Source organism: Echinops telfairi, unplaced genomic scaffold, assembly GCF_000313985.2.
Source record: "Echinops telfairi isolate 266 unplaced genomic scaffold, ASM31398v2 ScPeMD7_23;HRSCAF=83, whole genome shotgun sequence".
In the NCBI taxonomy this organism is placed as follows: domain Eukaryota; kingdom Metazoa; phylum Chordata; class Mammalia; order Afrosoricida; family Tenrecidae; genus Echinops; species Echinops telfairi.
Window position 1 is genome coordinate 20,349,093 of NW_022103920.1, and position 16,654 is coordinate 20,365,746.

A 16,654-nucleotide genomic window follows, 5' to 3' on the forward strand; every position below is an offset into this window, starting at 1 on the left:
CACATTTTGACCAGTAAAAAATAAATCTATGTATCTGCAAAGGAATATAGAAAATATATTATTTGACTAAATTAAGATAAAGGAGCCATAGTGGCTCAGTAGGTTAAGCATTGGACTGCTAAACACAAGTTTGGCAGTTCAAACCTACCAGCTGCTCCACAAGAGACAGATGAGGCTATCTGCTCCTGTTAAGATGTATGAGGGGCACCAAAATAAATAACTTTTTTTTTTCCTTCAAAGCTATGTATTTAAATTTTTTTACAAAACAGCCTTATCACCTTCAGAGTACTCTCCATTACACTTAATACATTTGTAAAATCTGAGACTCCATTCTTGGAAACATTTTTCAAACTCATCTGTTTGGATGGCTGACAGAACATCCCTTGTTTTTTCTTCACCTCTTTTATGCCATCAAATCGCTGTTCTTTCATGTCCCTCTGCATTCACAAAATAAAAAAGGAGTCTCACAGAGCAAGATCAGGGGAGTAAGGTGCATGGGGCAAGAGAGGCATGCTGTTTTTTTGCCAAAAACTGGTGCACAGAGATGGCTGCTTGAGCAGATTAATTGTTGTGGTGGCAAAGCCAGTCCCCGTCTGCCACAATGCAGGCCTTTTTTGTTGCACACTGTTAGGCCATCTTTTCAGAGCTTTTAAATAGAAAGCTTGATTAACAGTTTGACCTGGTGGAATGAACTCTAAATGCACAACAAATCAACATTTTCATCCATTTGGGAAGTTGACAGATGTCCACAACAAGGTGTGTCATCAATTGACATTTCACCATTTTTGAAATGAGAAAACCTCGTACATTTGAGTACTTCCCATAGCGCTGTCCTTCTAAGCGATGTTCAACATCACAACAGTTTCTTGAGCATTTTCCCAAACAGGAAACAGAGTTTCACAGCCACATGCTGTTCTCTTACAAAAACAACAACAACAATAACAACAAAAAACGAGGTTCAAGCGAAACTACTCTTAGGAAAAAATTTACTGTGACCAGAGAGAACCTTCCCAGGTGATGCCACTGGGTGCACCAGCTCAGAGCGAGCTGCTGGATGCTTGCCTAGTGGGAAAAATGTGTACTACGAAAGTTCCACTCCACGCAGCGCAATTCCAGTTTTGGGGGTTTCCCCTTGTATAGTCTCTGAAGCCTCTGAGAGCTGTTCTACTCTACCCTGTTCGATTATTGTGAGTCAGTGGAAATGGGGTGGATTTTTCTGTTGTGTTGGTTTGTGTTTATTGAAATGAGTTATTGTTTCAATTTACTGAATATAATTTTTAAACCAATTTAAATAATCTTTCATTTTAACACTCATCAATTTCACATCTCACTTTTGCATATGTAGCAGAACACTACTTTACTTCCTTGACTCTGTAGTGAGATTGCTCTGACTCAGAATGCCATCCATTAACTAAATTGTCAGCTTGCTGTTGTTGAAAGATTGTATCTTTCCACTGCCTATTGTGGTGTAGTTGACTAAGTGGTCTGCTGCTAACTGAAGCTATAATGGTTCCAACCCACCTAGCAGCTTCAAGGGACAAAAACCTGGAAATTTTATATAAGGAGGGATTACAGTCTAGAATATCCACTTATATAGTTCTGCTCTATCACATGAATTTATGAGTCAAAATCAACTCGAAAGGACCCAACGATGAATCCATTCACTAGTATCTTGCTAGACTCTTAATGTTGTAAAAGTTATAGACCTTCAAAGAAATGAAGAGTACAGGCACCAAAATTGTGTTCACAATTCTAGTGAGTTTTTTTGTTCTGTGGGTAGAAGTAAACTATATTAACTTTGTGTTATGGATAATTTAAAACTATATTCTTTTACTTCTAGGATTTTAGAATCTGTAGATTTGACAGCCATTCAACAAACCGATGGTGTCGGTGTATCACAGTGTGAGGACAGCATTCAGAACATGTCAAGTAAGAAGTTTAAAGTGGTTTTTTCAACATCAACATAATCCTCTTATTATTATTATCTTAATAACCTGTTCAAACTTTTGTGTATTCACAGGTAAACTCCCATGTATGCTTCCACACCAGTTTAGCTTAGATAGCTATCCATATTTATCTTTGTGGCCTTGATTCTTACACTCCACTCAGTGTCTCCCTTGCCTCCTCCATTTTGTTTTGACCTTTGTCTTGCTGTATTGATAGCCGTTACTTTACCCTTCCTTACTTCTCCCTTGCCCCTGTAACCATCAAGGAATACTGTGTGAAAACATTTTCTGCCCTTTTGACAATAGTGGTCACATACACAGATTATCCTTTTGTGATGGAGTTTCACCCAGTATACTGAAAACCAAACCCAGCTCGTCTTCCTTTATAATGTTTGCATAAGTGACAGGGAGGCCATATCTGACATCTGGCCCCCTCATTGCCATGAGGCAAGAGTCAGCCATGCCTCCAGCTTACTTTTCTTGTTCTGACACCAACTATTGTTCATATACTACTTTTCTGCTGGGTTAGATAATTTGTTGCAATGGCCACACAGGACTCCAAGGCTAAACTCAAACTGATGGGGTTCATTGGGGAAGTTAACAAGGTACCTCAAGCAGGATTGGTAAACAGTAAGGAAATGGTCACTGGTCCACAGCAGAACCTTTTCTCAGTCAGCAGCCACATTTCTTTCTGGTCTTCAGGCTCTGAGCCCCATGGTCCCTTAACTTCTGCCTCTGTTAGCCAGAAACCTCACCTGATGCTCTGCTTCACAGTATCATTCTCCCTCCTCCTTCTCTGTTCTGTTTCATGGGTTCCTTTCCACGACCTCTGTCTCCACCTGGCTCCTTTGCTCTGCCCTGTGGTCTCTGTACTGAAGCCTCTGCTGCTTCTGCTCCTGACCTCCATCACTCAGATCTCTAGCATGCTCAACTGGTGGTTCTTCTTCTGATAGTCCAGCGACTCCTAGTGTGTTCCTGCTTCTGAGATGGTAGATGACTTTTATTCAGTAGCAGAACATACACCCAAGGAAACGAAAGATGGTGACATGGTTCACACCTTCTACTAAGGTAGATACTTAATCCTCCTTAATTCAGTTCATTAACATAGCGAGAACTCCATCCAAAAGAGGATTATAACCACAGGCATGGAAGCTAGAATTTATGATACATCACAGAAAGAATTATGACTAGAAGGGCCATATTTTAAGTAATTGACTACATCTTAGTCTTACTCTTTATTCTGTTGTTTCTTTGATATGGAGGAGGTGTTGTTTTTTGCTAAGCTTATTTGAATAGAAAATATCTTCCGTTTCTATTTTTGCCCTATGCCAAGTTATTATGACTATTCTTTAAATGCACAATTGCATTTTAAAATTGGGTTACTATCATTACTTGATTTGTGTTGTATATACACACATATAAATTCTGTTTAATTTCCTCTTAGACAACTATTGTTTATCAGTTGGTTGCTAAAAGAGGCAAAGGTTATTTTGATGCTTATTTTAAGCATCTAGTTGGTTTTTTTTAATTAGATACGTATATGGCTTCTGGTCTTTATTGAATTAATCAAGTACCTAACCATAAGATATTAATGAATAATATCATTCTGTATGAATCTATATTATTGACTACCTGAGTAGGTTACTTTTCAAATATGAATTTTACAATTCTAAATAGGCAAGTTTTTTTGTGTTACTATATTTTGGTTTACTATCTATTTGTACATTTTGGATACTATGATCTAGTTGATGTTTCTCTACTATATGTTATTTTTACACCCCACCCCACAAAAATCATTTACTCTAGTAATGATAAACATGAAAATTTGTCTTTACGTAGGCACTCTCTCTAAGTCCCTACATGCATTATTATGTTATCCTAACACCCCTATGTGGTTGATATTACTAGTTTCTCCTTTGACAGAAAGAAAACGGAAGCTTTCAGTGCTAGGCTCATGTAAGTTATCTGTCATTAGTCAGCCATTAGCAGACAGCAAAGCCAAGCAGGTTCTAATGCAGCCTAACTGTTTTTCTGACTTTTCAGTGGGAGAACAGAAAGCTGAGGCTGCTTTCTGAGACTGAGTGGGAGTGGGTTTGGTTGGGGTCAGGGATAGCAGCATTTGTAGAAAATGCTTCCGTGTTCCTTTCAATTGCTTTGATATCTTTGTCTGAAGTCAAATGACCATCTATTTGTGGACTTACTTTGGGCTCATTGTTCAGTTCTGTTGGACAGCTTGTCAGTTTTTGTGCAAATGTTTGTCTTGATGGCTCTGTGATAAATCTTGGGGGCACATAGTAAGTATATGCCCTCCATATCAGAGAACAGACATGCCTTCTCTCGCCAATCTTCTTTACTTTATTCTGACGCCAATTGTTCCTCCCATGGCACTCTGCTTCCTTCCGAAGTTTGCTAATCTGTTGTAGTGGCCACACAGAATTCACAGACAATACTCATGACTGGGGGTCGGGGGAAGGGGGGGAGTTTGTCAGGGATGTTAACAGGTTACGTTTAAGGATCAAAAACAGCAGTTTTCCTGTCAGGGGAGCCTCTTCTCAGTTGTGCCCGCATGCATGCCACTGGTCCTCTGCCTTCCAGTCACACAGCTCCTTGAGCTCTGCTGTGCTTAGGCAAATTTTATATCACTTCTTAGTCCAAAGGGCACCTGACACAGCAAGCCCGCCTCCTGCCAGAAGACTTGCTCATTCCATGACCCAGGAAGTCCATTGCCCTACCTCACTGTCTCTGCCTTGCCAGTAATCAGTCTCCCCAGGCATCTCTGGGTCCAAAAGCTGCACTTTGCTCACGATTTGTTGTCCGATTGTTTGTGATTCCCCAGTTCCTGCTTCTGAGTTCTCTCACTTTATACCAAGTGGAATTGAAAAACTGGCCAATCCCCGTATTAGAGTCTGAGTTAGTTAATTGTGCCAACCTGGCTGATAAACATATGTGGGGCTAATTGAAAGGCAGAGGGATAAATGGGTGGTGAGCCTCGCCTTTCTAGTTCTCGGGTCTCTTGTTTTGTGATGGCTGCACCAGGGTACAGCTGCCTTAGCAGTTCCCCGCTTCAGCTTGCAAGATTTACTTCCTACAAGACATCCCCAAGGAGAAGCTACATGGACCTATCCTGATGCAGCCTTGGGTGCTGGAGCAGCCGTGCGGAGACCCCTGCTAGTGCTGAGATGCTTGTTCGTTCACTGACTCAGCTTTCCTCCTGCAGTCGACATCATTGCCTCTGTTTTGTGAGGTGGAGGACTTTGTGGACTGGTGTTGGGTTAATGGGTTAATGTTGGACTTGTGGGCTTGGGCAGCATTGGGTTGGGATGTTTTCGTGATGCACATTTTCTTTACATACAGCTCTCTTATACATGAGTTACTGTGAATTTGTTTCTCTAAAGTACCTAGACTAATACAGAGTCCCACACACCTTATTTGCATCTTTTCCCCCAGTCATTTGATGGGAGTTGTCAATGCCCTGGACAGAAGAGCCGATGAGCAGTGATCCAGTGTACCCTACCTTCTGACTATTCTTCTTCTCCATGATTACATTTGTATGCTAAGTTTTCTCCTTTTCTCTTTAAGGATGGAGTGTACGTGTCACTTTCTTACACAGAGCTTCTGAAATTTTCATTGGGATAGAATTGAATCTGCTGGTCAAGTTGGGGGAGAATTGATTCCTTAACAGTGGACAGGGTTCAGTTTATGAACATAGCATATTTCACCATTTATTGATTTTTTAACTTATCTCAGCAGTGTTTTATAGTTTTCACTGTCACACTGACTTTTTAATAAAGTTAGAAAATATATGTGTAATGCTTTTTTCCTTTTCCTTCCTGCAGGCTCTGGTTCCGTATCACTCTATGAGGTAGAAAGATGTCAGCAGCTATCTGCTACAAGTAAGACCGCCTAGAGCGTGAAATATGAGCATGTTCATACCGTCATCAACAAGTCCATCCCTGTCTAATCATGAGAGCAGCTGTCCAGGAGACCAAAATATGTCCTGGTTTTGCTTATTCCTCTTCCTTGTCATATATTGGCATAAATTGGAACTCCTCAAATATGATAAAACTAAAATTTAGTCTTTACACTAAATATATGTTTTAAGTAACTCAAAGATTGTAAAAGGTACTATAGTTTTTAGTAGTGCAATGGGCTTATATTTAGGTTGTGGGTGTAAAATATTTTCTATTACATTAATTTTATTCAACTTACCCTATACATCAAGCATAATAGCAGGGTAAGGAATTTCTTACTCTGGGTTCCAAGGCTGTAATTTAATGTTGGCAATGAAAGGATCTTTCTCAGATGCCTTCCCTCTTTTGGGCTGCAATACACAAGGTTGTCAGTTCAAAAGCACCTGCCACTCTTTGGGAGAAAGACCGGGATTTCCACTCCCATGAACAGTTTCAGTCTCAGAAATTCAGGGGCACTTCTGCCCTGTTTTATAGACTTGCTATGAATCCGGATTGACTTGCTTACACTGTTATTTTAGCTATGATAAAATGTTTTTAGATGATTTGTTAAACATTAGTCAATATTACATTGTTCTTTAAATATGAAAGGAAATATAGATAGATAATAAAGGGAATCAAGAAGGAAGCTTAGCGACCCTGTTGGCAGAGTGGGTTGAGCACCAGGTTACTAAGCCACAAGGTCCGCGGTTCAAGCCTACCAGCTGCTCTTGGAAGAAAGATGTACTTAGTTATCTGTAAAGGTTCACAGCCTTAGAAATCCTCTACAGGGTCACTGTGAGTCAGAACAAAAGAAAGCTTCTATAGGGCTCTATGCTCTTGTAAAGAGAACAGCCTTGGAAACCCAGTGGGGCAGTTCTACTCTGTCCTGTAGGGTTGCTGTGGGTCGGAATCAACTCGACAGTAGTTGTGAGACTTTTTTTTTTCCAATGGGTATAAGTCAGTATTGATTCCATTAGTAAAAGAAGCTTATTTGTGTCATTGGAATTGGAAGTTCCAGTATGTACTTGTTTTAAAGATCGATACAGATAAGATAAACACAAATAAGTTTGTGTTTGTGAATATATCTACACACATAAATATCTACACATATACAAGGCGAATTTGTGTCTATTTTGATGTAAGTGTGTGTGTGTGTGTATTCTAGCAATAGCCAGTAAGGATTGTGGAAACAATGGCTTCCTAGTATAGCAAACACACCTGGGACACAGATCTTCATTTCTAAATAGCACAGTCCCTGCATCAAGCCTGAAATCTGTGGAGAAGAATCAGAGTCCAGAGTTTGGACCAGGAATTTACTGGGTGAATATGAAAAGTAAGAAAGTACCTAATTAATGATGGAATATGTTAGATGATACCAGTTTGGAAGGAATCCCACTTTGCCAAATCTGGGACAATTTGAGCATCAAAATAAATAATAATGGATCAAAACTCATTGAATCAAGTAGGAATCCACCCTTAATAAGCAAATTAATAATTTACAAATAATAGATAAATGAAGCTGAATGCTCTTCTTTCTAATAGAATAACAGCTGATTGTTGAAAAGGAATAATGAAATTATGAGTAGTCATTATTTTGCAAACATAGTAGTACTGTCTGATTTGATTAAGAATCATCAGTGGGTCCTGACTTAGTGGGAGAACTCTTTTTTAAAAAAAAATCATTTTATTAGGGGCTCATACAACTCTTATCACAATCCATACATACATCAATTGTGTAAAGCGCATATGGACATTCATTGCCCTCATCATTCTCAAAACATTTCCTCTCCACTTAAGCCCCCGGCATTAGGTCCTAATTTTCCCCTCCCTCCCCGCTCCCCTTCCCTCATGAGCCCTTGATAATTTATAAATTATTATTTTGTCATATCTTGCCCTGTCCGACGTCTCCCTTCACCCCCTTTTCGGTTGTCTGTCCCCCAGGGAGGAGGTCACATATAGTTCCTTGTAATTGGTTCCCTCTTTCATACCCACTCTCCCTCTACCCTCCCAGTATCGCCACTCACACCACTGGTCCTGAAGGGATCATCCGCCTTGGATTCCCTGTATTTCCAGTTCCTATCTGTACCAGTGTACATCCTCTGGTCTAGCCAGACTTGCAAGGTAGAATTCATATTATGATAGTGGGGGCGGGGAGGAAGCATTTAGGAACTAGAGGAAAGTTGTATTTTTCATCTTTGCTACATCGCACACTGTCTGACTCATCTCCTCCCTGAGACCCCCCTGCAAGGGCATCTTCAGTGGCCTACAAATGGGCTTTGGGTCTCCACTCCGCACTCCCCCCCTCATTCACTATGGTAAGATTTTTTTGTTCTGATGATGCCTTATACCTGATACCTTTGACACCTTGTGATCACATAGGCTGGTGTGCTTCTTCTGTGTGGGCTTTGTTGCTTCTGAGCTTGATGGCCGCTTGAGTACCTTCAAACTTTTAAGACCCCAGATGCTATACTTTTTGATAGCCGGGCACCATCAGCTTTCTTCACCACATTTGCTTATTCACCCATTTGTCTTCACTGATCCCTTTGACACCTCGTGATCACACAGGCTGATATGTTGTTCCATGTGGGCTTTGTTGCTTCTGAGCTAGATGGCCGCTTGTTTACCTTCAAGCTTTTAAGACCCCAGATGCTATATCTTTTGATAGCCGGGCACCATCAGCTTTCTTCACCCACCACATTTGCTTATTCACCTGCTTTGTCTTCAGCAGTTGTTTCGGGAAGGTGAGCATCATAGAATGCCAATTTAATAGAAGAAAGTATTCTTGCATTGAGAGTACTTGAGTGGAGGTCCAATGTCCTTCTGCTACCTTACTACTAAACCTATAAATATAGGCACATAGATCTATTTCCCCATCCTCGTAGAAATATATTTGCATATGTACATGTCTTTATCTAGACCTCTATAAATGCCCTTTGCCCTCCCAGCTCTTTCCTCTATTTCCCTTGATTTTCCTCCTGTCTTAGTGGAAGAACTCTTGAGGAAATACAGGATATGGACATTGTTCCATCCACCTACCTGGTGAATTCCTGCATCACCAGCTCATCAGAGTGACCATCACAAGTGACCTATGCTTCTTGAAGGCACGCACTGTGCTGGACACTGTCATTTACGTAGCACTCCTGTTGGAAAGACGTCACAGGACCTGATTTTGAGCAAGAGCAGACACACTCAAGTTAAGGTTCACAACACAAACGAATGGCCTTGACTCCGCACTTGCGTCAACATTCTGAGCAGTAAGAATAGAGGACCGTTCCACGGTAAAGGAGTCCAAAGAGACACATGGGCTTTAATATCTCTGTGGACTCTTTTAAATGTACTGTGTCACTTGGGATTGGATCTTGGAGCTGAAAATAAAGTGGTAAATAAAAACATTTTGGGGATAATTAGAGCAATCAGAACAATATCTGTTGAATAAGTGGTTGTATTCTATCAGTGTTAAAGTTCTAATGTTTAAAATTGCATTTAGTTGTGACGGTGAGCTTTCTTGCTTTTGTGAAATGCACACTGGAGTTTTCAGGGAAAAGAGGCATGTTGTCTGGAAATTCTCAGAGGATTCAGTCATCGTATGTACATAAAGACAGAAATGGAGATGAAGACAGGTCAGATGTATCAAAATCATAACAACTGGCCAATCTTGGCGAAGGGTATACAGGAGGCCATTGTAATATTCCTGGAAATTTTTCTTTAAGGTTGAAAATATTTTACAATAAAGGATAAAATGTCTTAGCATGAGTTTTCAGCATTTGCTACTTCCACTTGTTTTACAATAAGCTGACCCAGTCTGCCTAGCTACGGTCTTTTATTTTAAAAAGAGAAAGAAAAAAAATTGCTGTGAACTCTTAGCTATTCACTCCTTTAAGAGAAAATGTATTGAACAAGGGTTTTAGCTGGGTGAAGGCTAGCTATAGAAAGGAATCATCCTAATCATTTCAGATTCATAAGGTTGGGGCCAGAGCTTCATTTTCTAAAACAGGAAGATGATAAACTGTAATATCTAGCATGTTGAGTAAGGGTTCCTGCTGTAAGTTCGTGTCATTAAAACATTTTGTACTTGGCCCAGTAAAAACTGACCAGAATTTCCCCAGGCCTTTCCAAAAGTGGCTGAAAAGAAGCTACTTTACAAAAGAAGCTACCCATTACACTTATTTACCAGGCAGCTGTCCCTAATACTTTTGTCTGATTTACTTTCCATTGTGACTAATCTCCTCTCTCTTCCTCTGTCCCATTTGCCACTACTGTGACAATGAATTTGAACATTTATTTAGCTCCTACTTGGTAAGCACCAACTACTTGCCTGACATTATGCTGGTGAATATTGTAAAGACACAACCCTGGCCTTCTAGTTAATGTACTTTAAACGAATTCTATTGAATATCTTTGGTTCATATGTTTGCAAATTCCTCTGACTATATAAAAACTCTTCACAGTACTTACAGATCATCAATACCTGGAGAAAACCCCACTGTGTGCAGTTTTGAAACAAAAGGCTCCTCAGCAGTATCGCATCCGAGCGAAACTGAGGTCATACAAGCCACAGAGACTCTTCCAGTCAGTGAAACTCTTTTGTCCTAAATGCCACACACTGTAAGTGTTTCCTGTAATAGAACAACAGTACTTATTTCACATTGTGTGTGTGTGTGTGTGTTGCTGTGGGGTGCTGGGTTGATTCAGACACATAGCAACCCTATTTGATCGAGTAGAACTGCCCTTGAGCTTCCTGGGCTATAATCGTATGTGAGCTAATCTCTAGGGGTTTTCTTCTGTGGGACCCACTGCTGGGTTCAAACCACAAGCCTTGGTTAGCTGCGGAGTGCTCACCTGTTGCATCACCTGCGCTCCTCATGCACATGCCAGCCCATATAGAGAACTTAAGGTCAATTCTGGCAATGAAGCCATTGTGGGTTTTGTGTATTATGGCTCATAAGAATGATAAAATGTCTTAATGGGAAATATGCATTCTGAGAGAGTAAATCATTTTGATTTATCTTAGAAATGGTAAGTGAAAAAGAGTATTACATTCACATCTGAAATTCATCCTAGTGGATGATGCATACAAATGAAAAAGGGGAAATGTGGAAGTATTTGAGAAAACTCTCTTCTGTTACACAAACCAAAAAAAATCTTCTCAACTGTAAACCTTTAGTTACATAATTCCCCAGATAGAAGGAGTTCTGTCCTGGGGAGTTTCTAACCAGGTGATACCAGAAAGCTTTGTTGGCATTCTTTCTCTATTGCTCAACTGCCATAGTTAACCTTCATTTCACTTCTCTGGAAACGGAGAATTTCTCAACACCTTCAAGGTATTCATTCCAAACATCAATTGCTATATAAAGTATAGGTAAAAGTGTACAGAATTCCCTCCAAACATAGGCACTTATGTTTTAGAAAACTAATTGATGTACATTTCCAATGACCACATATATGAGGGGATATCCCCCCAAAAACCAGAATTGCCTGGGTGGAGTGGCGCTTCATAGTACACATTTTTCCCCACTAGGCGAGCATCCAGCAACTTGCTCAGAGTTAGTGCACCGAGTGGCATCACCTAGGAAGGTTCTCTCTGGTCACAGTGAATTTTTTCATAAAATCAATTTTGATCAAGCCTCATTTTTTGTGATGGGCAGTTTAAGAGAGCAGTGTGCAGCTGTAAAATTTTGTTTCCTGCTTGGGGCAAAAGTGCTGCAAAAACTGTTGTGATGTTGAACACAGTTTACAAGGACTGCGCTGTGGGAAACCCTCAAGTGTATGAGTGGTTTTCTCGTTTCAAAAAAGATGAAATGTCAATTGATGACAAACATCGTCTGGACGTCTGTCAACTTACCAAATGGACAAAAATGTCGACTCGTAGTGCACTGGAGTTCATTTCACCAGGTCAGACTGTTCTTCAAGCTTTCTTTTCAGAGACCTGACAAGATTGCATAACAGTGTGTGACAAAAAAAGGCCTGATTGTGGCAGACGGGGCACTGGTTTTGCCATTATGAAAATTCATCTGCTCACGTAGCCATCTTGGTGTGTCAGCTTTCGGCATAAAACAACCCGCGTCTTTTGTCCCATGCACTTTAGCCCCCCGACCTTGCTCCGTGCAGCTTCTTTTTGTTTCTGTGAATGAAGAGCAATGTGAACGGACAGTGATTTGACGATGTAGAAGAGGGGAAGAAAACACCCCGAGGAAGGTGCTCTCAGCCATCCAAACAGATGTGTTTGAAAAATGTTTTCAAGAATGGAATCACACATTTGAGAAATGCATTTAGTGTAATGGAGAAAGAATACTTTGAAAGTGATAAGGTTGTTTTGTAAAAAAATTTAAATACATAGCTTTGAAAAAAAATCCTGTTTTTTTTTTTTGGTTCCCCCTCATATTCTAAACATGCTTCAGTATGGAACTAAATGTACAAATTAATATATTTTTGTGTATATACTTTATGTGTGCATACCTGTATATGTATCTGTATATACTAATAGATTGTTCTCCAAAATATAAATATTACATTGTTACATTTTGATCATCAAATTTCATTTAATAAAATATGAAAGGCCTGTTTTGTTCTTCCATTTGAAATGTTAGTTAGAATTAAAATATACCATTCTTGAGTTATTATCCAATTTTTGCTTGTTGAATTATCTGTGATCATTTCATTGAAGCAAATAAAGAATTCGTTTCTGAGAGGTGAAGGCGTATTGGGAGGTTGCACAATGGTGACAGAGACAGGACAGAGATGTAGGCCTCTGTTGATCTAGATGATACTGTATCTGGAGATCAGACTTGCTGTGTCATACTTTATCCACAGGACTTTTAAATAAAAGTATTACTTCATATTAAAGGGAGTTGTAAGGAATACTGATTTGTAAACTAGGTGCCCTGTGGATTTGAGAATGACTGCCGCAGTGCTGTGCATACATTTAACTGGAAGTCACAGAAATGTAATAATGATACAAATATACTTAGTCACAAAATATCAATTTTTTTTTTCTATTGGGAAGGAATCATTTAACCTACAAATCGAACATTTTCATAACTAACCCAAAAAATGGCTGGCTGTCGAAAGTTGCTAGATGATTTGTTAGATCTGAATTCTTTAGTTACCATGGGTGTTTTCTATTATTGTTGATACTCTTAGGCAAGAAGTTTCACATGATGCTGACTTGGACATAATTTTGCAAGAGAGCACAACTAAAACCCCAGAGACCAAACTACAAAATACATCGTTATATGATTCCTGCATGTGGACCACTGAGCAGCAGGGAGAACGAAAAGTGGTCATTCATTTTGTGAAAAATGATGGTATCCTCCCACCTTCAAATGAGTGCCTAATTTTGATAGAAGGTAAGGCTTTTTTATTAGAATATTATTGTATTTGACTATAATACTGCTTTTGCATAAGCTTTCAATAGTTGCAAAATATACTTTATAGGCAGCCTGATGTATTCCAAATCAAAATAGTTTTAGATTCCATTATCTTTTCATTTCACTTTTCCACAAACTTGTTTAAGCTCCTGTGTGTGTGTGTGTGTGTGTGTGTGTGTGTGTAACAGATCTAGCATGTGCATGTATCCGGCATGCATGTAATCTTGTCGGAACCACAGTAATGTTAAATTGAGTAATAATAAGAGGCCGTTTTGCTTGTGTAAAGTTGCTCTTAACTTGGCCTCTGGATGTCACTGTTGTTCCATTAAAAATAGAATGAATGCCTCCGCTGGTATCTAAATCAAAGCAGGGATGTTGAAACAAGTAGAGGAAAAGTTTTAAGAGAATGTGCTTATTTTTGCATTTGCTTCCCAATTTGGTCTAAGATTTATCCAGTGTATAGTCTATATACATTTTGTTTGAGTTTTATACCAAATTGTGAATTTCATTATTTGCATTTTTTTTCTTCCCTCATAGTCATTCATGAAAAAAGAGAAAAAGCTTCCATTTGTATTAGAGAAATATTTGGCTTCAGTTTGTAAACCTACCAGGATGTGCTTATTGCAATAAATATGATCTTTCTTATTGCCGACATACTTCTATTTCTAAAAGTAATCACTTTTTCATTTTAGAAAGCATGTATCATCATGAAGGCACACGCATGTAAGCATTGGTATTGTTTTGAAGAGCATAGCTCTTTTTTAATGCGGTTCCACTGTGCCAGAAGCTACTCTAATTAGTTTTAATTCACTTAATCCTCCCACAGCCCCATGCGCTGTTTTTCATAGGTAAGCAAATTGAGGTAGCGAGAGATTAAATACTGTGTCCAGTGGAGGTAATAAGTGGTCGTCTGACGTACCTCCAAGTGATTCAGGATGACTTTACTCCTCTTCACTGAAAGGAAATGTTAGCATTAGCTAACATTTGTCCCATAGCTTTCTGATAAAGCTTATCCCTGTGTACATCTGCTTTAGCATCATATGCGCTTACCTTTTCTCTTCCCTCAACAGTAGATATTAGCATGATTTGAAACATGGCCACTTTGTGGGTGAAATTTTGTATCTTAATCCATTGGCAAAATTTTTACTTTTACCAGGAGATAGATGTAAATAGGAAAAATCAGAGACCCCAAATGGAGTAGGATTATTTGTGTTTCCTAAAATGAAAACTTTGGCCTGTTATGTTCTCCTAGAAGAGCTGTCCTGGGGACAACTAAGAGGATGCCAGGTTTGCCTTAGGGCTCTGCCCTGCTGTCCTGCCTTTTAGAGAACTCTTGTATTGAAGTCAAGCTGGCCCTGAAGGTCTAAAGGAAGCTTAAATAAAGAAAATCCTTGTCTTTAATTGCTACTCCTTCCATAAACTTCAATCCTGCCTATTGTTCTTCTATTACCATCCTCCCTCGAGCCCTATTCCCTGTCGGTTTCTCTGAGCCCTTTTGTCACGCCATTGCTCTTGTCTCCTGAACGTTTCCTCCACTATTTCATCTAAAGTAAACTCATTAGTTACCTTTATTCATCCACTCAGGTCAATTCATACTGAATAACTAATGAACATATACATGTCTAATCACTTTTCGAATCCATAAGGCAGATTTCAGTGAATGTTACTCTGTGCTTTCCTTACACACTGTAAATACTTCCAACAGAGCGCTCTCTCCTTAGACATGAGTTCTAGTTGTCTTTTTACAGTTTGTGCCCTTATTAGACTGTGAGCTTCCTAAGGATAGGGTTATGTTTATTCTAGCCTAGGTATCTTCAATACATAGCATAGTACATCTATAATAAAATCCAGATTTATAGCACTTTAACTTACATGAACAGTTAATGGAAGTCGATAGAAGTATATTTAGAAACCCTGTTGATGTAGTGGTTACTTGGCCATGATCCGCATGGTCAGCACTCTGAAACCACTAGCAGCTCCACAGGAGAAAGGCTGGGCTTTAGACTCCTGTGAACAGTTGCAGTGTTAGAAACCCACAGGGGTCGCTATGAGTCAACATAGATTCATTGGCAATGAGTGAGTTTTGGAAGTTTAAAAGTTACATTCTAATGTAAGCTTTTTAAATTTTATCATATTTCTGAATATCATGAGCTGAACTAGAGGCTCGCTGATGAGAATGCTTAGTCCATTTATCGTAATTAATGATAAAGTAGAATTTGCATCTCCCACTCTGCTATTTCCTTTCTACATATCTTTCTGTTCCATTATTCCTTCTTTGTTACCTTTTAGGTGTTAAGTGGATATTTTCTAGGATAGCATTTTAATTTCCCTCATGTTTCATCTGGTCTTGTTTAAAGTTATTTTCTTAGTCATTGTCCTGTGAATGATAACTAATTTCTTATGAATAATCTCATTCAAGTTAATACCAATTTAATTTCAATAGTGTATAATATCTTTGCTCTGATAGACCTCAGTTCCTTTGTGCTATTGTCATTCAGATTACATCTTTATTTAAGTCCTTCCACACAGCTTCCTAATCTGCTTTATGTAGTTTTCTTTCAAATTAAAATTGTGAGAATCTTATCATTCTTTCGCTCTCCACTTTCTACGTTTTTGTTATTTGAAGTAAAATGTTCCAGGCATAAAAGGGAAATCTTCATCAACTCAAGAACATTGTTAGAATTTCACAAGCTTTTGTATTTTCCTGACGTCTGGATAGTTTTTTTTTGCAGTGTTCTAGTCAATACATTTAATCGATGTGCACAATCCTAAATTTACAAAGTATTCTTTTTTGAAATCTCTGTATGCATGATGTTCACGGCCTTTTCCTGGCAACCTTTGGGCTTTTACTGTTACTCATGAATGACTTAAGAGCTACGCCGTGTTGCTTACATTTGTGCTGCTTGAAGGGTTTGTTTGGTGTCTTTTAACAGGAGGCATGCTCAGTGAGATCTGCAAACTCTCCAGCAAGTTTCATAGTGTCATTCCTGTGAGGTCGGGCCAGGACGACCTGGAACTCCTTGACCTCTCAGCACCATTTCTTATACAAAGACAAACACGACATTTTGGGTAGGTTGTAAAACACTAGGAATTTTTAGAATTAAAAACTGTGGACAGTTTTTATTTTGTTATTCTACTAGTTAGTATGTGCTTAGTATCTAGTGACTGAATGCCACTGTGAGGCAGTGAAGACTTGATATGGCTCTACTGTCCTTAGCTTTGTAACTCCCACCAAATGACAGGTAGCGTCATGCAGATGAAGTAGATGGCAATCTACCGAGGGATTGGTCAGTTTTACCATCTCACTGGGTTCAAAATGAGCCATCTTAGAAACAGGAATGGGGGACTCTCACTACCATCAAGAACGACTTGGCATAAGTGGAGCTTATCT

General features: G+C 39.2%; 1 protein-coding gene across 6 annotated transcripts in view; it reads left to right on the forward strand.

The window, feature by feature from the left end:
- Positions 1-16,654, forward strand: part of POT1 (protection of telomeres 1) — a 104,799-nt gene that overhangs the window by 76,033 nt on the left and 12,112 nt on the right. For all 6 annotated transcript variants that reach the window (XM_004707784.3, XM_045288842.1, XM_045288844.1 and 3 more), the window contains 5 exons: positions 1,841-1,929; positions 5,783-5,839; positions 10,345-10,501; positions 13,037-13,242; positions 16,197-16,332. In XM_004707784.3, coding sequence (XP_004707841.2) covers positions 1,841-1,929; positions 5,783-5,839; positions 10,345-10,501; positions 13,037-13,242; positions 16,197-16,332 — 645 coding nt within the window. The remainder of the gene's footprint in view (positions 1-1,840; positions 1,930-5,782; positions 5,840-10,344; positions 10,502-13,036; positions 13,243-16,196; positions 16,333-16,654) is intronic.